The following is a 24561-nucleotide window of genomic DNA, read 5'->3' as shown; positions in this document are numbered from 1 at the left end:
GGAATGCTAAAGTAGGAAGCCAAAAGATAACCGGAATAACAGGCAAGTTTGGCCTTGGAGTACAAAATGAAGCAGGGCACAGGCTGATAGAATTTTGTCAAAAGAATACGATGGTCATAGCAAACACTCTTTTCCAACAACCCAAGAGACGGCTCTACACATGGACATCACCAGACGGTCAACACAGAAATCAGATTGACTATGTGCTCTGCAGCCAAAGATGGAGAAGCTCTATACAGTCAGTAAAAACAAGACCAGGAGCTGACTGGCTCAGACCATGAGCTTCTCGTTGCAAAGTTTAGGTTTAAACTGAAGAAAGTAGGGAAAAGCACTAGGCCACTCAGGTATGAATTAAATCATATCCCTGTTGAATATACAGTAGAGGTGACAAATAGATTTAAGGAATTAGATCTGATAGACAGAATGCCTGAAGAACTATGGACAGAGGTTCGCAACATTGTACAAGAGGTAGCAACTAAAACCATCCCAAAGAAAAAGAAATGCAAGAAAGCAAAATGGCTGTCTAAGGAAGCTTTGCAAATAGCTGAGGAAAGGAGGGAAGTGAAAGGCAAGGGAGAAAAATATATGCCCAATTGAATGCAGAATTCCAGAGAATAGCTAGAAGAGATAAGAATGCCTTCTTAAATGAACAGTGCAAAGAAATAGAAGAAAACAATAGAATAGGGAGGAACAGAGATCTCTTCAAGAAAATTGGAGAGATGAAGGGAACGTTTCATGCAAAAATGGGCATGATAAAGGACCAAAATGGCAGGGACCTAACAGGCAGAAGAGATTAAGAAGAGGTGGCAAAATTACACAGAAGAACTATACAAGAATGAGCTTAATGTCCCTGATAATCACAATGAGTTGGTCACTGACCTCGAGCCAGACATCCTAGAATGTGAAGTGAAGCTTAGAAAATCTGAGCAACAACAAAGCTAGTGGAGGTGACAGTATTCCAGCTGAGCTATTCAAAATCTTAAAAGACGATGCAGTAAAAGTGCTACACTCAATTTGCCAGCAAATTTGGAAAACTCAACAGTGGCCACATTCCAATTCCAAAGAAAGGCAGTGCCAAAGAATGTTCAAACTATCGCACCATTGCACTCATTTCTCATGCTAGTAAAGTAATGCTTAAAACCCTACAAACTAGATTCCAGCAGTATGTGGATCGAGAACTACCAGAAGTACAGGCAGGATTTCGAAGAGGCAGAGGAACTAGAGATCAAATTGCCAACATACGCTGGATCATGGAGAAAGCTAGGGAGGTCCAGAAAAACATCTACTTCTGCTTCATTGACTATGCTAAAGCCTTTGATTGTGTGGATCATAACAAACTGGCAAGTTCTTAAACATATGGGAGTACCAGACCACCTTATTTGTCTCTTGAGAAACCTATATGCGGATCAAGAAGCAACCATGAGAACTGGACACGGAACCACTGATTGGTTCAAAATTGGGAAAGGAGTCCGGCAACGCTGTATACTGTCGCCCTGCCTATTTAACTTATATGCAGAGCACATCATGAGAAAGATGAATCAAAAGTTGGAATTAAGATTGCCAGGAGAAATATCAACAACCTAAGACATGCAGATGATGCCACTCTAATGGCAGAAAGAAAAGAAGAAGTAAAGAGCTTCTTGTTGCGAGTGAAGGAGGACAGTGCAAAAGTTGGGTTGAAACTAAACATTAAGAAAACCAAGATCATGGCATCCGGCCCTCAATTCCTGGCAAATAGATGGGGAAGAAATGGAGGTAGTGACAGATTTTATTTTCCTGGGCTCCAAGATCACCGCAGACGGGGACTGCAGCCAAGAAATTAAAAGACGCTTGCTCCTAGAGAGGAAAGTCATGGCAAATCTAGCCAGCCCACTATAAAGCAGAGACATCACCCTGTCAACAAAAGTGCGTATAGTCAAGGCTATGGTCTTCCGAGTTGCAATGTATGGCAGTGAAAGTTGGACCATAAGAAAGGCTGAGCGCCAAAGAATTGAGGCCTTTGAACTATGGTGCTGGAGAAGACTCCTGCGAGTCCCCTGGACTGCAAGGCAATCAAACCGGTCAGTCCTAGAGGAAATCAACCGTGACTGCTCTTTATTTATTTTTTAAAATTTTTTTATTGCTTTTATAAAAACATATTAAAACAAAAAATACATATAAAAACAAAACATAACATAAACAATACAATCAACAAAAATACAAAAAGAATACTTAACTTCCATTATTCTTAATCTTTCTAATCATTTTCAGGTGACTTCCTCAAGTCCCCCCATCTGCGTTTCATTGTAGATCATCATTAGCAATTTCTATTTCATATTTCATATATTAAATTCATATTAAATCATATTTAATATCTATCTATATTTAATTTATCATTTAACAATCATTCTTTCATATTATCCTTAATACTAAACATTAAACTCTAAAACTGCAACCTATAAGCATTTCCAAGTCCATTTCAAACTAATTAATATGACAATATTTCTTCAAATAGTCCTTAAATTTCTTCCAATCTTCTTCCACCGACTCTTCTCCCTGGTCACGGATTCTCCTGGTCAGCTCGGTGAGTTCCATATAGTCCATCATTTTCATCTGCCATTCTTCCACAGTTGGTATTTCTTGTGTCTTCCAATTCTTGGCTATCAAAATTCTCACCGCTGTTGTGGCATACAGAAAGAGAGTAACATCTTTTTTGGGAATTTCTTTTCCAACTATACCCAATAAGAAGGCTTCTGATTTCTTAATAAATGTGTTTTTCAACACTTTCTTTAATTCATTATAGATCGTTTCCCAGAAGTCTTTTAGTATGCTCCAACCCTGACTGCTCTTTAGAAGGCCAGATCCTGAAGTTGAAACTCAAATACTTTGGCCACCTAATGAGAAGGAAGGACTCACTGGAGAAGAGCTTAATGCTGGGAAAGATTGAGGGCAATAGAAGAAGGGGACAACAGAGAATGAGGTGGCTGGATGGAGTCACTGAAGCAGTAGGCGTGAGCTTAAATGGACTCCAGAAGATGGTAGAGGACAGGAAGGCCTGGATGAACATTGTCCATGGGGTCGCGATAGGTTGGACATGACTTCGCAGCTAACAACAACAACCTTTTTCCTGCCTATTTTGACTTGCATTCCTATTCTGTTACGTATGGTGCTGCTTTTGATAAGTTGGACTATTTTTTCTTTTGCATAAAGACAGATGCAAACAATGAATTAAGCAGTTCCACTTTCTCCCTGCCACCCATCACCTCATTTCCGTCTTCTTAGTTTATTGAGGTTAGCTGCCAATAAATTTGATTTATACATAAATAGGCTATCAGACGTACAAAGCTTCATTTTTGTGCGCATCTGTTTATGCTTTCACAAACATGTATAGAAAAAAAATAGGTACATACTGATGAAATGAAAAATGTAAAACATTGACTTCCGGTCCTACATGCAGCACAGCAGTCAAGGGGTATGGGATTCCATGCCCTCCAGCTGAGTTTCTTCCTGTTAGGGGACCCTAAATGGGCCAGAGGCCATCTGAAGAGGCAGCAAAGAAGGAAGGAAGTCCTGTGGACCTCGGAGGGATGGCAGTCAACCTGATCGGTCCAGGAGAAGCCTTCCAGAAACCAACAGGAGAAAGGCTAGCCTAACTTCAGATTCTAGCCCAAGCTGTAAGCAACCAAAGTCAAAAGCACTATTTTAAGCTGATCGTAAACAGCGTGCTTGAATCTAGGTAAGAACATCAATTTTCTCTATCCTGCCTACCAACTTTCCTGGAAGGGGGGGGGGGAAATCCCAAGAAGCAAAAAACCTCCAAGACTGAAGGAGGGGATTTTTGCCCCACCCTTTTGCTAATGGAAGCGGCGAATTAAATTTTATGGAGGACCAAAATTTGAAAAATAAACCAGGGCTGACATCTACTGGTGGATGAAGATTATGACAGCTATGGCTTTCATGCAGGACTTGGTAAAATCTGGAAAAAAATAATCTCTACTTGTGACCTAATAGAGAACAGCTGTGACAAAAAAAAAATCTGGGCTGCAGATAAAGTGAGACTTACAAACTTTAGGAAACAAAAAAAAAGAACTTTTTTGAACTCCCTGGATTATAAGTATCTATTTAACTCTGACTTCAAAGCTATTTCCAGAGCTTTGGATTCTTGGTCATCATGGAAAATCAGAGATTTATAGAAAGAACTTATCAAGAAAAAATACTTTTCAAGAGGAGACATATGATATGTTGCAACTAATTCAAATAGCAATGATTTCAAATCACAAAGAAATCCCAAATAACTTTGAAAATATAAACCAACTCATCTCCAATTCAACTTTACAACAAAAAAAATCAGGAAAATACAACAGAGAAGGAACAGATAAAACAGATAATTGAATACAAACTCGAAGACAGGGACTTAAAAGACGGAATACTACAAAATAAAGAAGTATGATTTAATCCAAGTGGAAAAAAACCTACAAGAAATACTGGATTTGGAAAAGGCAACCTATATTTCAACACTACAAAATAAACTTGAGGATAAGAAAAAAGACTGGATAAAATGGACTGCAGAGATGCCAGGAAAAATACTAGAACTGGAGAGACAAAAAATGACAAGAGAAGCAGAGAGAAAAAGAAGGAAAAAGATTTTCAACAAAAATAGGGCAAATGCCTCTAACAAAGATACTGTACTTGACTTACTTTTTATATTTACAGTAACACCTATAAGAATATGGAAAGATTCTTTGACCCAGCAGAATATATTGATTAAGAAAGACATTCGGCAAAAGAAAGGGTAAAGTGAAAATTAAGAAAATAGATGATGGGGCCTATCAGAGAGAATATTTAAAAAAGAAACACCTATTTGAGAATGGTTAAAGAAATAAAAAATTTTTGGATGTGAATTTGACTTTAAGAGGGAAGAGCCCCTCAAGTAACATAGTACTTTCTTTTTCTGTCTTTTTATTTTATTTTTGGATATGAGTAATATAAAAGAGTTGGAATGGCCTATATAAAGGAAATGTTTTAGATATCTAAATGTGATTGACTTTAGGAAAATTATAAAGGGATTTAAAAATGTTTTGACTAAGAGCTAAAAGACTAGACACAGGGGTGTCAAACTGCCGGCCCGCGGGCTGGACGCATCATCCGGAAGCCGCACCCACCCTATTGCTGGCAATGGCAAAACTCTCCCGATATGTTGCACAACATCATGTGACGTCACAAGTTTGACATGCCTGGACTAGAGGATTAGACTCATTAAATGGAATATTTGAAGATTAAATACATTTTCAATTATGGGGAAAAAGAACAATTTTTTTTGGAAATATGTGTTAGCTTATAGGAAATAGGTATTTTAAGTAGCATACTATCTTTTTATTTTATCCTTTTTCTTTCTCTTTTTACTTTTATTTATTCCTTAAGAAAGGTAAAAGCAGGGCTTTTCTTTCTCATAGAACGCTCAGAACGGCGTTCCGGCACCTTTTTTTTTGCAAAAAAAAAAAAAGCTCCCTCTATTGCAGGGATAGGCAATCTTGGCTCTTTTTTATGACTCGTGGACTTCAACTCCCAGAAATCCTGAGCCAGCCACGCTGAGGGGAAAGAGAGGTTTCCAAACTGAGCCATGCTGGCTCAGGAATTCTGGGAGTTGAAGTCCCTGAGTCATAAAAGAGCCAAGGTTGCCTACCCTGCACTAGAGGAGGACAGTAAAATTATTTACAAGGTTACTTCTTTAGGAACTAAACTTTTAGAATCTAAAACAGCTAATTCAAAAAAGCCAACAGGAAAGAACCTCACATTTTTCATCTGCTTCTGTCTTTTGGAAGGTAAAATTAGATAACAAAATAATCTGTTTCCTATGTTAACATCTCTGCAATGAAATCAATAAAGGTAACAGGAAAGAAATGAGAAACATTTTTCTCAATGTAATATGTCTAATTTAGCTGATGCTAGAAAAAAATAGCATCTTTTGTAAATATTCTTGAAAACTATTTTGGATCTATAACCATCTATCACAACTAAACCACTTTAAATTAAACAATTCTTAAGAATGAAATATTCTTAATTTGGACTTTACTTTTACTGTTTGGACTGTTGTGTGTTTTGAAAAATAGACTATTTAGAATCTAGTTATGTTGCACTTCAGTCTTTAAATAATTAACCTAGTATATACATAACAATATATGATGTTTTCCATGGTGAGCTTAACATCAATAACAACATTTATTAAAAAGGCTAAAAAAATTTCTGGTGGTATTATCTGTACATTAAAATTTTGTTTAGTCACAATCTTTCACTGTGCAATGTTGCACAGGCAAGTTGTCTGCAGCGAAGGCAGGAACTTTGCACCCCTCCCTGCTGCCCAACTACACCATCTCAACTAGGTAAGTAAGATATTTGCAAATAGGATGGCAATAAACAATTTAGGCTGCATTTACATCAGGGCTTTTCAACCATTTGAGAAATTGTACCACTTTTAGGACATGACAATATTCAAGCATTACCAGTGCTTAACAAGGTGTCAAAAACTTGATGACTAAAAAAAAGGGGGGGTATTTTGGGTTTCATTGGTTAGATTCATTTATTGTGATAGAAATGGCTAGTTTATAATATTATAGAAAAGCAAAAAGTTGAGGTTCAATGTTAATGCTTCCTTCTACTCCTGTAACAGAGGAAGTCAGAAGTCTGCCTTTTCTTTTTCCCTTTTCCCCTTCTTTTCCCTTTTTCTCTCACCCGCTTGCAAAAGCCCCCCCACTCACTCACACTTTGCTCACAAAAGCCTCCAGTTGCTCTCACTCACTCCTCCGTCTCTTTCAAAGGCATCTCATTCAGTCTCTCCCCCACTCACTCCATCTCTTTCAAAGGCCTCTTGCTTGCTCACTCACTGCCCCGTCACTTCCAAACGCCATTTGCTCGTTCACTAACTCACTGCCCCATCGCTTCCAAACGCCACTTGCTCGCTCACTTACATACTGCATTTGGAAGTGATGGGGCAGTAAGTGCCAGTGCCGGAGGCCATCAGCTGTTTGGCGCCAGAGACCACTGCCATGAGGGACACACCTCTGGGTTGGGGTTCGAAACAGCTCCGGGTGGGGGCTCAGCACGGGCCGGGGCGTGGCAACTGCAGGGAGGGGAATCCCCATGGTGGCTGTGGGGAGGGGAATCCCCACGGCATGTGGCTCCAAGCCTCAGGGGTGGGGGTGCAAAGGACGGGCAGCAACGCCGTAGCAAGACACCGGCATCGCTCCCAGTGACAGCACCTCTGAGTTCCGGCACCTTTTTTTTTTTTTAAGAAAAACACTCAGTAAAAGTATTGGGTTGGTTTACATGAGAAAAAAATAGATTTAAATATTTAAATGTAATTAACTCTTGAGAAAATCTTAACCAGTAAAAATATTTAGAACATCGTGGGAAAAACAAATGTAAACAAGAACTGTAAACAGGATATATGATGAGACAACCAGAATGACTAGATAGAAAAGGAATATTATATAGATATGATTATTATTTGTAGAAATATTAGAAAACTTTTATATTGGTAAAAGAACACTATGGGGAAACGAGGAAATCAAGTAAAGTTATCATGTGGATTATAGAATTTAATTGTTAGTGAATGTTTGTTAAATGTAAACCCAGAGAACGCACTGTCTACCGAATATTACGATTATGTTAAAAAATAATAAAACATACTTAAAAAAAGAAAAACACTCTTTTGCATTTTATAATCATACATCACTATCTCTAAAATGATGCTTGATATGTTCGGTTTTAGAAGCTCTTAAGTAATAATGCGTTTACGTTTTTAAGAAGCCATCCCACTTTGGAATTCTGCCTCGCTTGAGAAGAGTGACGGTGAGGACATTCGTCCCGCCTATTCTACATTGGGCAAGTTCTGCGTAGTCTATTGGCCCCCGCCTTCACTCCCGTGGAACAATTTGCTGATTGATAGCTTCCCGGTGACTGGGAGGATATCCAATTATTTCCGCTGGTGAGCCCAACCCTTTCCGTCCTGAGCGGCCCGGAAATGAACCTGCTTCAGCGCAGGAGGGCTGAGTGGTAAAGCTATGTCCGGGCAGCCGTTGCGGGTCAACGCGGCGTTTGCTGTGCGTTATGGAAAGTACCGGCGTCGCGAGGAGCTGCAGCGGCGTGAGTCGTGGACAAAGTGGCCGGGTTTGGGCTTTGGGGGATTTGTTATGGGGATTTGTTACGGCCTTTGGGGCTGTCTTCATGTAATGCCTCGTTTCTCGCTCCCTCAGTGCAGGACAAATATGGGGAAGAAAAAAAAGCCTCGAGTTCCGAGTCGGCGTCTAGCGAAGAAGAGGTGGGTAGGCGTTACGCCGCCAATTTGAAGGGCAGATAGCGAGTGACAAGAAGCTCTAGTTTCTGTTAATCCGGGAGAATTGGGTTGCGTTTCCTTTTTTTTTTAATTAAAGAGTTTTACAAAAACAAGATTTTACAATATATCCCCAAATCCCCCCCACCCCAAACCCGCCCACTCCCCTCCCACTTCCCAGAGCTAAATACAGGATTATAGTTATAATAATCATATTCTAAATAAAAATTATGCATAATATACAATTAAACAAATTCATAATGTGCTTTAACTCCCCTTTAACATAGATACATACAAAGTACCAACACTAAGATCAATAACAATATCCCTCTAAAATCTCATAAGCTAAATGGAACTTTTTAGTCCCATATTTATTCTGAATATAATCTATCCATCTCCTCCAAACTGAAATATATCTTTCCTGTGAATGATCTTTCAAGTAAGCAGAAATCTTAGACATTTCTGCAAGATTCGAAACTTTAAACACCCATTCTTCTATAGTAGGCAAACTATCCTTCTTCCAATATTGTCCCACCAGTAACCGTGCTGCTGTTATCATCTTCAACATCAAATTGGTTTCTTTAACATCGCAATCTACAACAATACCCAATAAAAACAATTGTGGAGAAAACTTTATCTTTCTCTTAAAAATCTTTTGAATGTTCCACCAAATTTTAATCCAAAAAGCTTTTATATTTCTACAAGTCCACCACATATGAAAATAGGTGGCTTCTAAACTACCACATCTCCAACATTTAGACTGTAATTTAGGATACATGTTAGACAACTTCTTGGGATCCAGATGCCATCTATAAAACATTTTATAAAAATTTTCTCTTAAGTTTTGAGCCTGAATAAATTTAACATTTCTGACCCAAATTATCTCCCAAGTGTCCAGCGAAATTGGTTCCTGAATATTTTGTGCCCACTTTATCATACAGTCTTTAACTAATTCCGTTTCCGAATCCAATTCAATTAAAGCATTACATATCCTCTTTATATGTGCACAATTTAAGTCTCTAATTTGTTTTACTAAATTTTGATCTATAATTGTGATGCCAACCTTTTGATCTAACTTCCACCTAGCTTTCAATTGGGTATATTGGGTTGCGTTTCCTGAGGAGTGTTGTTCCCTTGCTACTCTGAAAACTGAAATTCCAAAGCATTCGGAGCGACGGCTGGGTTGACGTTTAGGGGCCGTTTCCCTGTGCAAGTGAAACGCTGCCTTCCCAGGGGTTCGCAAAGGGGAACTCTGATATTTGCTGCCAGGGGATGCGGTTCTTATCACCTTCCTAGAAGTGTTACTTATAATTTAAATTTTTAAATAATGTGTATCTAATGCTTTCCACTCATTGAGGATTTTCTGTGTCTTGCAAGGATTAAAAGCAAAAGCAATAAATTAAAAACAGTGATAAAAGACATGGAGAGGGCCAGGGAGGATTCTTAGCAATAAGCACTGGATAAAGCTCTTTTCTGGGGAAAGGGCCCTGTCTTCAGAGCTCTTTTGAAGGATAGCAGGATCAGACTTCCTAAGGCAGGGATCCCCAATCCCCAGTCCGTGGACCACTACTGGGCTGCTGTATACCTGCAACTAGGCCACACAGACAAGCAAAGCCACATCTGTGGGATGCAGGCAGCACACAAAACCATGCACCCCCCAGTCCGTAGAAAAACCTCCCCACAGAACCGGTCCCTGGTGCCCAAAAGATTGGGGACCTCTGTCCTAAGGGACTCAGTTATAAAGGACAAGCTATAAAGCTTTCTGTTGTTTATACTTTTCAGGTTCTATATTTGCTGGGAAAAATTGAAAAATAGTACCACAGAGCAACTATTTTTTTTTCTAATGCTTTGGTGATTCTTTCCTTCTATGATAGGAACTTGACCCCAAACTGGATCGTGCTTTTTATTCCATGTTAGGCTTATTAAAAACAAAGGATCCCCGAATTTATCAAAAGAATGTCACTTTCTACACTGAGGAAGGTGAGTATAATTTACAAATTTGTTAGATTAAGGCAACTGTCCAGTGGCTTTTTATCCAAATATAAATACACACATTTCGTTATTTGGGTTGGGTAATGAGATTTAACTTTACTAGTAGTTGTCAGGTGATCAATTATGCTTGATTCTCTTCTCAGATTCTTGTTCAGCCATTGTTTGTAAGAAGACTTCTAAAAAGAAGAAGAAAAAGCCCATGTTTCTTAAGGATTATGAGAGAAAAGTTATGGTGGAGAAGGCAGGGTAAGACATAAAAAGTTGGACTACCTCATATATAGGTTAGAGATGTTGAACACTGAGAGTTTATCTTTGCTTAAATGATTTTAGAGAGGAGTGTAATTGGGATAGCATTAGGTACGTTTTACACTTATTTTCTGAGGTTTCAAGTCATTGACAAAACACAGAAGATAAGTATTTGAACCTTTATCCTCATATTAAGTCCAAATACATATCTTCTGTGTTCAAGTATTTTTTCAATGGTACAAGTAGTTCTCATTTAGTGATCACGATTGGGACTAGGAACTAAATCACTAAGTGGAAAATCACATGACTACAACTGTGCTTATGATTTTATCTTAGTTTTCCTCTCGTCTCCTCTCCTCCCCCCCAATGCCTTGTCTTTCAAATGCTCACCCAGGCACTGGAATAGTTAGCAAGAAGAGAATTGTATTTACGTTCACTCTCAAAAGAAGGCATTATAAGAGAGGAAACAGGCACTCAGTGGTGAATACGCATTTTACCATGTAACAGATTTCCTGAAAGCTATCTGCAATTTTTATGACATTTCTTTGGCATGTAATTTTTAATATTCATTGATACATTATACAACCTACAACCACAGTTGGGACCAAAATTTCTATTGCTAGGCAAGGTGGTTTTTAAGTAAAATGTGCCTGATTTTACAACATATTTTGCTACGGTTGTTAAATGAATTGTGGTTACAAAGCTTTTCCCATTGACTTTGCTTGTTGAAGGCTGACTGAGAAGTTCACAAATGGGATCACATGGTCCCAGGATGCTACAACTATCATTAATAAATGTGGGGGCGGGAAGGGTGCTGAGGTGGGGGTAGTCAGGCTGACCTCCGGCCAGAGCGGGGGGGCCCTTGCCCCAGGACCAAAGTGGCAGGTGGAGTCCCGGAGGCTCAGGGAGAGAGGGTGGTAAAGTGGGGAGGCATCCTGCCGTCAGCATCCATGCCAGCTGCCCCTTCCCCGTGGAGCTGGAGAGCTTGCCACACCACTGTCCAAATGCCCTTGCTTCCTTCAGGAATTGCATTTCTTTGCTTACCTGGCTTCCAGCACCGTGCCGTTTCTCCTTTGTGATCTGCTGCCGCAGCATGCAGGGAAACTAAGTATCTGAGAGGAAAAAAGGTCAATCAATTCCAACTTTGAGACATGATTGTTGTTTTTTTGCGAGAAGTTGAAATTGATTGATTGACCTTTTTGTTTGGAGTGACAACCCAAATGACAGTATTTCCCATGCTTTCAGGTAACTCCACAATAAAATCCATGGAGATTGCTCTCCAGAGTGCTAAAGGGCTCGCTACTGGCTGCAGGAGGCCAGGCATTTTCCCCTGCCTTCGCTTGGCCAGTCACGTTGGGCAGCTGGCCACATAGCTTTCAATGTCTTTCTTTAAAGATGGCCACCAAAATTGCCGCTTAAGCAGGTGAAGAGTCTTTACAAACCCAAAGTGTCTTGTCTTTTTCGAATTGTGATAGGCCTGTATGATTTTTAAGTCTCTGACTTGCAGGCATATACAGCTTCCTTCCAACACAGACCAAACCCTCTTGCATCGAACAGAGGTGTCTGTATCCTCCAAACCACTCATCTTTTTCCAGCGCCTTCTTTAACTCCTCGACCCCCACATTGTCTAATGGCAGGATTTTCTTAGCCTGCACTCTCGTAGTGACAGGGGCCACCAGTTACTGTGGGGAAAGGAGGGGTTTAACCACCTCTGCCATCCTACTGTTGTATTGTGGCATTCCTGACAAAGCATCTGCCAGGAAGTTTTTTCCTCCGGGCAGGTAGTGGATGGTGGAAGTGTTGAGTCCAGCATGCCTGTTTCAGAGACAATCTCCTGGGGTTTTTTAAAGGTTCGAGATTCTTATGATCAGTCCAGACCTGAAAAGAAATGTCTTCTAAGAAATGTCACCAGGTTAAGAGGGCCCATCTCACTGCATAGGCCTCCTTCTCCCAAGCTGCCCATCATTGTTCAGTCTCAGACAATTTTTGGATGTGTAAGCACAGGGTTGTAACTGACCCTGCTGGTTTTTCTGCAGTAATGCGCCTCCACTGCCACATCCTTAGCGTCAGCCTGAATCACAAATGGCTTTTCAATACCAGCTCCACTGCCTTGGTGGAGCAGTGGGCTAATGCCTCCTTAAGTAACACCAGCTGCCTGCAATTAGTGCAGGTTCGCATCCCACCAGGCTCAAGGTTGACTCAGCCTTCCATCCTTCCGAGGTAGGTAAAATGAGGACCCAGATTGTTGGGGGCAATTAAGCTGACTTTGTAATAATGCCGCTTGGGGTGTGTGTGAAAGCCCTAATAAGCAGGCATATACATAGAATGAAGGCTACTGCTAAGCTTGTAAGCCGCCCTGAATCTTCGGAGAAGGGCGGGATATAAATGGAATTAAAATAAAAAATAAATAAATAAAAAGTTCTTAAGTTTCTTGAATGCAGATTGATATTCTGCTGTCCATTTTAGTGGCTGGCTGGACTTCGGCTTACCCCCTCCCTTAGTTTTCAGTAAGTTTGAACAAACAAGGGGATAAATTTCCTGTAAAAGTTGGCAAATCCCAGAAAGCTCTGTAACTGCTTCCTGGTGCAGGGAGGGGTCCACTCCATGATGGCCCGCACTTTCTATGGGTCCATCTCCACTCCTTTGTGGGAGATGTTATAGCCCAGATAGTCAATTCTATCATTAGAAATTCACACTGAGAATTTGGCATACAATTTAGCAGTGCGGAGCTTCTTTAGGTCTGCCCTAACTCACTTTACATGTTTGGCTTTAGTTTCAATGTAGATCCAAGATATCAAGATATCGTCCAAATACACCAGAACCCCCTTGTACAAGAGCTCATGGAGGGCCTCATTGATTAGTTGCATGAACACTGCTGGGCCTTCATGTAACCTGAAAGGGAGCACCCTAAATTGGAAGCAACCTAGGGGGCAGTTGGAAAGCAGTCTTCCATTCATCCCCCTCTTTAATGCGATAGTACACTTCTCACAAGTCAAATTTAGAGAAGATTTTTTCTTTTGCTAGGTGAGCTAGCATGTACCTCATGAGGGGCAGGGGGTACATGTTTTCCATGGATACTGTGTACAAACACCTATAATCCAAGCAGAGATGAAGAGACCCATCCTTCTCTCTGAATAGCACAGGGGCTGCCACCCAAAGTCTGGCTGGCTGGATGAAACCCCGGGTTAAATTCTTGTCAATGAGCTTGCATAGCTCATTTAGTTCCCTAGGAGTCATCAAATATAGTTTCAGTTTAGGTAACAGCCCCTGGCATGATTTCAATTGCACAGTCTGACCTCTTTTCACTGAAAGCCTCGGCTAAATTGTGGTACTCTTTTGGAATGCTCTGAGTCTCTTCCTCACTCAGCGCTGACACTAATTCTTGCTTCGGACCCTCCGTTCTATTACCAGGCAACCCCGGGGAGGAGCTCTCTTCCTTGGGAACTTTACCTCCCCTCTCTCCAGTCGATAAAGGGCTTCTATTTCTTTAACCAGGTTAGCCTAAGGACAAGGGGCCATTCCATGCCAAGAGCCACAATGAAAGCCAAAGTGTCTCAGTGGCATCCCATGGTGAGTCCCAGGAGTTCAGTGACAAAGCTTGCTGGGATGCCCCCTGCCACGGACCCATCGAGCTGACAAAAGGCAATGGGGTCTTTGAGTTTCCTAAGGGGAAGTCCCTTTTTCCCAACTAGGCTGGGGCTTATTAAGCACTGGTGCATCCCAAGTCCATCAGTGTAGTTATGGCCATTCTCCTGCCCATGCCTGGGATCGACAGTTCTATGGGCATAGGGGTTCAATCGGCCCACTTAACAATGAGTCGTTGTCATAGTTGCACTCCGACATCCCCAGCTCGTTGCCTGATGGGGTTGGAGCTCTGCTCCCAGCCTTTGGGGCTTGGGGGAGCTCCATAACCTCCAGTGGACTTCAGGGCCATGTCTTTCAAGTGCTGGGCAATGTGGCTTCCTAGCCGGAGTTTTGCTGCAGCATTCCATGGCACAACGCCCTTCTTTGCTGCACTTGAATCAGGCAGAGGAATGCGGTTGGTTCACTGAGATTTTGCTGGCCTCTCCTTCTCTTCTCCGGCTGGCTTCACACACACACACCTGACTTTGTAGAACGGTACAGGTTGTGGGTCTGGTCGATTTTCACTTCTTTAGCTAGGACATACCAGCTTGACATACAGGCGAGCTGGTGCTCCCTGGGCCACAAAAGCATTTTATAGATCATTGTTTAGCCTGTCTTGGAAACAGCTTTTCAGGATGTCTTTGGGCCAGTTGAGGTGGCAAGCCAAGTCGCGAAACACCTCCAGTCAATGCCCCTGTTTCACTGTTTTTATATGATCCCAAGCCTTCTGGTCTGCCAACCGATCTTCAAACCGGCATCTCAGGAAGGTCATGAACCGGTTAAAATTTCGGAGTTCAGGAGTGTCGCAGTTATATAGAGTCACCATCCATCTGGTGCCTAGGGTGATGACCCTGATCTTAGCTGCATAGTTGGAGAGAGACCTCCCATACACTTGAATGTATGTGAGGATGTGAGCCAAGAAGAATCCCAATTGTTGAGGATCCCCATCAAATTTAACTCCCAATGGAACTAGCTTTGGCTCATCCGGGGGAGTTCTCTTTTGAAGTGGTCATGGGGACCGGGCCCTCCAAGGAGTGCTTGCTGTCAGACTGCCTGAGTAGTTTTTGTCAACCCCGCAGCCCCACCTACCGCCTCGGTGGTTACAGTCTCTCCTTCACCGTGTTCGATTTCCTCGGCTAGTTCTTCTTCCCTTTCTTGGCAGCCCAGGGATCTGGCTTTCAGGTCCTCGAAAACTTCCACCATGTAACGCGTGGCGCACTTCAAGATCCCCTCCATCAGGTCTAACTGCCTGTCTGATTCTTTATTGTCAGAAAAGATTTCTGTCCTTTACTTTCGAGTCTTCTTCTGACCTCGGGTGAAAGTTACTCTTTGCGTTCTTTCTTCCCAGTCTTCTTTCTTCCCGTCACTGAGTGACCACCTCAATGTCGAGCAGTCTTCTAGGGCAACGGCTTCCTCCAACCAGATGGAAGTGCCTTCTCTGGGATAGTTTTGGACAGCTGACTCACTGCTGTCTTCGGTCCCAGCTTCTCCCATTTCACTGCCGAGTAGAGACATGTTGTGCACGACTCCCCTCGGTACCAGCTAACATCACACGCCTCACCAAAAAGAAGCAGTTCCAGCCATCATATTACAAGTGAGATAGTTAAATGTTTGATCAAATATAGCAGACTAAATTTTAAGTTAATAATTTTGTATGGCCCGCAAATGATGTTATAAATATCCAAATGGCCCTTGGCAGAAAAAAGATGCCTGGAGGCTGCGGGGGGCTTAAAGGAGACTGCTTCATGCTTGCAGCTCCAAGGGGGAAGCAGCAGTGGTGGCGGAGCTCTCTGCTAGTCGCCTGACCTGCCCCATGCATCTGCCATCCCCACCTGGAGCCTCTACCTCGTTACCAGCCATCCTGGTGGGATTCTGCTGCTGCTGCTGGGCCATCCTGGGCCATGCCCTGATGCTGTCTCCCAAACTCCACCTTTGCCTGCTACCCAGGATTTTCATATGCAGCAGCTGGTTTGGGAAGCAGTGGCGGCGGCATAGTGCTCTGTCCTGGAGGGAAGATTCTGCTGTTGCTGCTGTTGGGCTGGCCTGGGCTGCCCCCCGCTGCTGCCTCCCAAGCCAGCTGACAGACATGAAAATCCTCAACAGCGGGTGAAAGTGGAACTTGGGAGGCAGCGGCAGAGCACACCCCAGGCTGGCCAGCAGCAACAGCAGAATCCTCTCCCCCAGGACGGCCCCTCCGGCATCATTACATGCTATTTAAATCTAGTGCCAAGATTAGAGCCTCAGGCTGGTAAGGAGGCAGAGGAAGCTCCATCTCCTTCAAGGAAGCTCAGTTTCCTTGCAAATGGGGCACTTTGAAATGGAGCGATTAGCTCTGTCTCCAAGCATCCCATTCACAAGCAGATGGAGCTTCCAGTTTCCGTCAGATCTCCGGGGCAAAAGTAGGTGCCAATGGGGCACTTTTGAACCGAGTGAATCGCTTCATTCCAAAGCACCCCATAGGCACCCAAACACTTCCTGTGAACGGAGATCAGACAGAGAATGGAAGTTCCGTCTCTTTGCAAATGGGGCTTTTTGAAATGGAGTGATTAGCTCTGTCTTCAGGCGTCCCATTTGCAACCAAATGGAGCTTTTATTCTCTGTCAGATCTCAGAGGGAAGTGTTTGAGCGCCTATGGGGCACTTCGGAACAAAGTGATTCGCTCGGTTCTGAAGTGCCCCATAGATACCCAAACACTTCCCCCCACCTCTGCCTCTGATTGCAGACTTACCTGCACTGCGCCAAGGACGCCTTCGGCCCCAGCTTGCGCAGCTGCTTGTGCTGGCCATGCCCAACCCCCCTGGGCTTATTTTCGGCATGGGTCTTATTTTTGGGGAAACACAGTAATATCGCAGTTCCAATTTATTTTTCAAGTTCTTTGTCCATTAGGACTAAAACAAAAGTCTCTAGCTTTATCTTTGTATTCACTTTAAGAATCTTCTGTATTAAGATATGAATCCTATTCCAATATATCTTGGTGTCAATGCTGCTAACATCAGATGTTCTTGCTTGACAACATAGGGTGATGTAGTCTTTTTCTTTAACTTGTATATTACTTTTAGAGTTAGAATTAGTGGACTCTGGGGGGGGAGTAGGGAGAATGTATCTCAAGACTGTTTGTAATAAGAGAAGATAAGAATTTGGCAGGCTGTTAAACAGGAGGGAAAGCTTACAATTCAAACTAACTGAAGAATGTGATTTATGACAGTTAATTAGAGAGAGGAACTGTGCTTGATACTGTGTTCTTAGGGGAGGGGAATCCAGATTTCGGCTTGACCATGTACCTGCCGAAGCTATGCTCTTTTGATTAAAGACTCCTTAAGGTAAACAGCGTTCCGTGCACCTTTGGCATCTAGTCTTGCCGGCCACATGACCACGGAGACGTCCTCGGACAAGCGCTGGCTCTTCGGCTTTGAAACGGAGATGAGAACCGGCCCCTAGAATCAGAAATGACTAGCACGCATGTGCGGGGGAACCTTTAACTTTACTTTAAGGTAAACAATGCCTCAAGGTTCTTTGAAGAATTTTATCTGTCGGAACCATGACACTTGGCTTTGTTGGAAGTCCATCATAGATGATAATAAGTTCCTTCTTTACATTTACACTTCCTGCATACATTTGAAGTAACTTTATATATAATTTTTACCCAAATCTTTATATATAATTTTCATCCAAATTCCCATAATCTGTATCCCAGACCCAGATGAAACTTTCAAAAAGTCAACTGACCCAAATTTGCTGAAAACCTTGTTAAAACCAGGCATACAGAGCTTTCCCTCTCCCTCACCTGGGTACATCTGACCATCTTTCACTCCTGTTGTGCCCAAAGTATGTCCCTCTTAGGAAAGAACTCAGGCAGTCACAAAAAGGGTCAAAACCTGGCCAGTAGGTGCTCTCAGCCAGTTGTAGGACTGCTTTGAAACCACTGACTGGAATGTATTCAAAGAACAAGATCTGAATGCATGTACAGATGCCGTACTCTCTTATATTAGAACATGCACTGATAGTGTAACAACAGAAAAGTGCATTAGAGTTTACGGGAACTGTAAACCCTGGATGACTGCAGAGATACGAACACTCCTGAGAGCCCGGGATTCTGCCTTTAAGGCAAGGGACAGGGACACATACAGAGAGCCCAGGGCAAATCTCAGAAGAGGCATTAGGATGGTGAAACAACAATATAAACACAAGGTGGAGAACCACTTAGCAGACAATGATCCGAGGCAAGTATGGCAGGGACTGCAGCACTTAACCAACTACAAGGGCAGTACGAGGAGCATGGCTAACACCATTGCCTCGTTGGCTGAGGAGCTGAATATCTTCTTCGCTCGCTACGAGGTAAAAAGATCAGACCCCATAGCTTCTGCCGGCCGGCCTTCTGATTTTCAGCCACTCACCCTGTGTAAACACCAAGCGAGAGCTGTATTGAAGGCTGTGAATCCCAGCAAAGCTGCAGGCCCAGACAGGGTGCTGGGGATAGTGGTTAGGAATTGTGCCGACCAATTAGCAGGGGTCCTGACAAGGATTTTTAACATCTCCCTGCAAACGGCATGTGTACTATCGTCCTTGAAAGCAGCTACCATTGTCCCGGTCCCCAAGAAAACTGCAGTTGAGTGCCTGAACGACTACAGATCTATTGGATTAACGTCTGTAGTCATGAATGCTTCGAAAGATTGGTTCTCCAACATCTCAGGACATGCCTTCCACTGGATTTTGATAAACATCAATTTGCCTATAGGGGAAATAGGTCGACAGACGATGCCATAGCTACTGCTTTACACCCTGTAGCAAGTCATCTTGAGAAACCTGGAAGTTATGTCAGGATGCTTTCTGTTGACTATAGCTCAGCTTTTAACACCATTTTGCCGAGCATTCCCATCGAGAAGCTGACTGACTTGAAATTCTCCCCCGCCATCTGCGATTGGATTCAAGACTTTCTTAGGGACCGGCTACAAACAGTGAGGGTCGGGTCTGCTTTGTCCACCCCCCTGAAGCTTTGCACCAGCTCGCCACAGGGCTGTGTACTTAGCCCCTACCTGTACTCTTTATACACATATGACTGTGTATCATCTGACCCATCCACTGCGATAATTAAGTTCGCAGATGATACAACTGTGGTGGGTCTTATTACAGGTGGAAATGAGACAGCATACAGGGCAGAGGTACAAAAACTATCCATATGGTATAGTAACAACAACTTGCACCTGAACATCGGCAAGACGAAAGAGATGGTGCTAGACTTCCGGAGGAAAAAGGAGGAACCTGCCCCACTTTACATCGGGAAGGACTGTGTGGAAAGAGTTTCCGCCTTTAAATTTCTGGGAGTCTACCTCTGTGAAGTTCTGACCTGGAAAGTTAATACAACCCAGGTGGCTAGAAAGGCCCAACAGAGGCTTCACTTTCTCAGGGTCTTGCGGAAGAACAGGGTAGAACAACGGCTAATGACCCTCTTTTACCAGTCTACTATAGAGAGCGTCCTCTCGTATGATATTGTGGTTTGGTATGCTGGTCTGACAGCCGCAGATAGGAAAGTATTACAGAGGGTGGTGAGTACAGCACAAGACATTGTAGGCTGTCCCCTGACACCACTGGATGACATCGCCAGGGCTCGTTGCCTTGGAAGAGTGAGGAAAATTCTCAGGGATGACTCACACCCTGGATGGTATCTCTTTACTCTCCTACCATCAGGTAGGAGATATAGGAATATAGCCAGCCGCACCAACAGGCTGAAAACAGCTTTTATCTGTGGGCTGTTAGGCTTTTGAATGAGAAATAACTTTTGTGAATTTTACAGAATTGACTTGGGAGGCCGGTGTGTGGTGTAGTTGGTTCACATGGTGTAGTAAGATGGAGGGTTTGTTGTCACTGTGTGTTGGGGGGGTGGGAGCACAAAGGGAGGCTCAGCTAATCTCAATGTACACATAGTTGTACTTTGACAATAAAGGTTCATTCATACAGTGGATTTCACCAAGTAGTCAGCATTATCATAGATTCTTGAAGGCGATAATCGCCTTTACGAAAAGACATATCCCTCAAGGATTTAGAAGAGAGTACATCCCAGGATGGACTGAAGGACTCTACCAAACCTTTTACAGAGCGTGATCCCAAGATCACCGATGGTTTTTTACACAGCTTGGATGAAGCTTGATGTAAGAAGTGGGAACAATACACAGAATCACTAAGTTTCAGCAAATCCAGCAGGAAAGCTTGGGGCCTATTAAGAAAACTGAGTGGAGTTAGGCAACCCGCATGACAAACACCCAGTATAACCCCTGACCAAATAGTCCCCTGAGCTATATCTCTCTCCAAAGCTCCAAGGGTGAAAGGACACCCCATTCTCATCAAAAAAGCATTTTCAGCTTTTCAGCATTCCGGTGAAATGCTTTCTCTATAAAGGAAATTGACACTGACATTGGTAGTCTGAAATGTGATAAAGCATCAGGCATCAATGGTATTCCTCCAGAATTCCTGATAAACTTTGGAGGCGCACACAGAATTGGATTGGTAAATTCCTTTCAGATGTAGTTTCCAACGGCTGCCTTCCATCAGAATTAAAAAATGCTAGAATAACATCACTTCTAAAACCTGGCAAACTATAAGACAGAGTTAATAGCTACCACCCAATCACCCTTTTGAGTTCCTGCTATAAAGATTAATTATAAACAGGATAGGTCCCATAATAGATAAACATCTGCCTGTGGAACAAGCCAGCTTCCAACAAGACTGGAACCTAACATACTATATTGAAGCAGGATTCCAATGAGGTCTCAAAACCATGGCCAAATCTGTAGACCTAACAGGCATACAACACAGTTTGGAAGGACGGGTTGTTATACAAACTGCCATATCCCCTGCAAAAATCTCTATCAAGTAATTAATAACATGCTGAGTGATTGGTCCTTTCAGATAATAATGAGGGACAACATAGGTAAGGTAAGAAGATTAAATATTGGCTTTCCACAAGGCTCTGTAATGGCACCTACACTATTCAACATATATATCAGATATGCCAGCAGCAAGACAAGAAAAACACATGGAGGTGGCAGGCAGGTTCCTGTCCAAAGATCTTAAAATCTTGGAAAAACTCTTCACTGACTGGAGGCTTACTCCTAGCACCAGCAAAACAGTAGCCATGTGCTTCCACCTTAACAACAAACTAGCTTGTTTAAGCCCTGAAGGTCTACTTAAACAACAACCTATTCCCCTATGATCCCCAGCCAAAGTACTTAGGACTGGAGTCTCTACTATAAGATACACCTAGAGAATACGGCAGCAAAAATCAATACTAGGAATAACATAGTTCAGAAATTATGTCAAACTAAATGGAAAGGACAGGAAGGCCTGGAGGAACATTGTCCATAGGGTCGCGATGGGTCGGACACGACTTCGCAACTAACAACAACAACAAAATGGAAAGTGTCAGTGTGTAAGAAATTTTATAAACTAGAATAGCCATAGCAACAAACCAGCCAATGAGAACTGTTTTTGATTAAGACACAATATTGGCTGTGTGAGGCATGTGATCCAGTCTAGGTCTGGGCGTGTCTTGTTTTCTCTGTGTTGTTTTCTTTTGATCTCCAAGTTAAGAGTTGTTGATGTTCCCCAGAGCTAAATGAAACTGTATGTATCATGTTTATATATATTTTATAGATAAAGTTTTTCTAAACTATGCCTCCTGCTCATTTTGAATGTGTGCTTATATTGGGGGCTTATTTTTGCACTGGAAAGCTGTAAACAAGACATGTTAAACACAAGGCCTGGGGGCCAGATCTGGCCTGCGAAGTGGTTTCATGTGGCCCACGAACCCATCCTGGAAACAGTGAGGGAACGGCCCCCGCTGCCTTGGCCCTGGCCCTGGCCCAGACCGGCCAGGAGCCAATGTACAATTTTGTGGTGGCCATCTATGCTGAAACGCATTCAGTCTTAGCTCCACAAGGCTGTCTGGAAACAGCAAGGGACCAGCCCCTGCCGCGTCGGCCCTGCCCCTTGGGCGCACGCTGGGGAGGTATCACCCTTTGTGAGGAATGAAGAAATACACCATCGCCTGGAAGTGGCCAGCACACAGCCCTGCCTACTTCAGGCAGGCTAGAGGCTGGGCAGCATTGCGCTTCTCTTCAGATTCATGCCACCCAGCTCAGCCTCTCGACACTGTGAGGAGAGCACACCACTGCCTGCCAAAACCGGGAAGGCTGGGGGCTGGGCAGCATTGTGCAGGTTACATCAACTCTCATGCTGCTCATGGCATCCCCTTCCTCACAGCCCACCAAACCAGATATGTGAAGTAGGCAAGGGCCATGTGCTGGCCACTTCCAGGCGATGGTGCATTTCTTCATTCCTCATGAAGGATGACACTTCCTCAGCTGCATTTCTTGCCTGTTTTTCTTCCTCCCTCATTTCAAATATTTTCCCACCATTCTTAGGAAGGAAGGAAGGAAGGAGAGGGAGGGTCTGAGGGAAGTCCTGCCTTAATCCTTCCCTGCTGCCCTTTCACCATCCCCTTGCCTCCTCCTCCTTGGTCTATCCTGGTGGGGTGTGTGTGTCTCCCATCCTATTGCTAAGGAAGCTTTGGATACAAAGCCAGGTCTCCTCACATGGAGATGGAGTGGGCCTCTGTCTTGACTTTGCCCTCGTACCCATCATGAGCAACCTGGCTAAGGAGAGCAAGCACAGCAGCAGCAGCCTTGAGGAGGTAAGTGCAGCTGGGTGCCCCCTTGGGGAAGTGGGACTGGGCTTAGTGCCGCGGGTGCTTGAGGGCTGGGCTGGGCATTTGACCTCCGTGCCACAGTCCAGCCCCCGCCCTGGCCTGAGAGGAACAGTGAAGCTCTTCCAGTGGACCATGCCTTGGCACTTGCCCCGGTCCCATCTCCTTCTGCCCATAGGTACCCTTGACGTGAATGATGCCATGCCTACCCAGTAGGCCACACCCACTCAACCCATGCCCACCCAGTAGGCCACGCACACCCTGGCCACACACACCCGGCCCCCCTGAGGGCAACCACAATGCTGATGCGGCCCTCAATGAAATTGAGTTTGACAACCCTGCTGTAAACTAGCAGGGAGCTTCAGCTGCCGTTATGTCATCAGCACTAAAGTTTGTCTACTCTGCAGTAGAATACTGTGTCCCTATATGGCTTCACACTTATGACCGTTGCAGCATCCCTGTGGTCATGTGATTTACATTTGGATGCTTGACAAGTAACTCAAATTTATGACCATTGCACTGTCCTGGGGTCATATGATCACCTTTTGCAACCATCTGACAAGCAGAGTCAATGGGGAAACCATATTCACTTAATAGCTGTGTTACTAATTTAACAGCTACAGTGATTCACTTAACAACTGTGGCAAGAAAAGTCATAACATAGGGCAAAACTCATTTAACAAATTTCTAAAGAAAGCTTCCTAGGATAATACCTAGGAATCTTTGTAGGGAACTTTATTCCAAACCCTTCAGATGGCATGTCTAACAAAGTGAATTTTCCAATGACATGAGAAATTCAGTGATTCTGTAGTAGACTATCTTGTCACCATATTTTCATGTAATGACACTTGCGTTTTTGCAGTATAGAGGAGTTAGGTTTCCCGTGCTACATTTCTGTATCTGGAACTGAAAGAAAATGTTCGTACTTCAATTTCCCATCCTTAGTAAGTTTATATCAGCTTAGCAGTAGGATGAATGTATGAGCAGCTTTGTTTCTTTCTGAGAAGATTCAACCTCTTTGGAAGCAATATCTCATCAGTATCAGAGGACTGAAATTTATGTTTCAGATAATTTGGTTTCTTTAATTTCAAGTGTTTGTGAGCAAAGATTGGTCAACTCATCGTTCTTTTTTTCTGTAGCAAATATGCTGATGAAGAGGATGAAGAAGAGATAACAGTTAAAAATCAACTGGTGAGTCTGGAAGGGGTTTGCAAGTATATCAATTTGAAGTCTGGATCCCCTCAAACAGTTCTAAAATCTAAAACATGTAAAGTTACTGGCTGAATTTTCTTTTTCCCTTTTTCTAGACTTATGTAGAAGAACAGAAGGAGCTGAAGGAGAGGTGAGGCAAGAATTCATTGTAGTTATTAGCTATCTGAAAGGCAGGAACTGAATGGAAACAACTTGGGCGGTTCAAAATCATTATGCTGATTGCTCTGTATGTGTACATATCCTCCAAATGGTAAATGACTATAAAAAAGAGGTGTGATTTGGAACTAAATCATCTTGGAACCCTGTTTCTCCATAGGCATTGGGGGAGTAAGGTATAGTTATTTCATATTTGCTTAGTGTTCTTTCTATATGATCATTAGCTTGTCCCTTGTCTTTTGTTGCACATCTCTTAAGATTAATGACAGATTCTGGGGTTTATTTCAGTTTTACTTTTTATTTTTCTGTAGCTGCATTTGTCCAT

At 43.0% G+C, this 24561-nt stretch overlaps 1 protein-coding gene across 1 annotated transcript in view; it reads left to right on the top strand.

Annotated features, from left to right (window-relative positions):
* The first annotated feature begins 7988 nt into the window (after positions 1-7988).
* Positions 7989-24561, top strand: part of KRI1 (KRI1 homolog) — a 95301-nt gene continuing 78728 nt past the window's right edge. Inside the window, exons 1-6 of the mRNA XM_083354679.1 lie at positions 7989-8121; positions 8232-8296; positions 10183-10288; positions 10444-10546; positions 24008-24059; positions 24176-24210. Coding sequence (XP_083210805.1) covers positions 8040-8121; positions 8232-8296; positions 10183-10288; positions 10444-10546; positions 24008-24059; positions 24176-24210 — 443 coding nt within the window. The 5' untranslated portion in view covers positions 7989-8039. The remainder of the gene's footprint in view (positions 8122-8231; positions 8297-10182; positions 10289-10443; positions 10547-24007; positions 24060-24175; positions 24211-24561) is intronic.

The sequence above is a fragment of the Vipera ursinii genome, assembly GCF_947247035.1.
Source record: "Vipera ursinii genome assembly, chromosome: 2".
In the NCBI taxonomy this organism is placed as follows: Eukaryota; Metazoa; Chordata; class Lepidosauria; order Squamata; family Viperidae; genus Vipera; species Vipera ursinii.
This window is presented reverse-complemented; position numbering and strand designations above follow the sequence as displayed.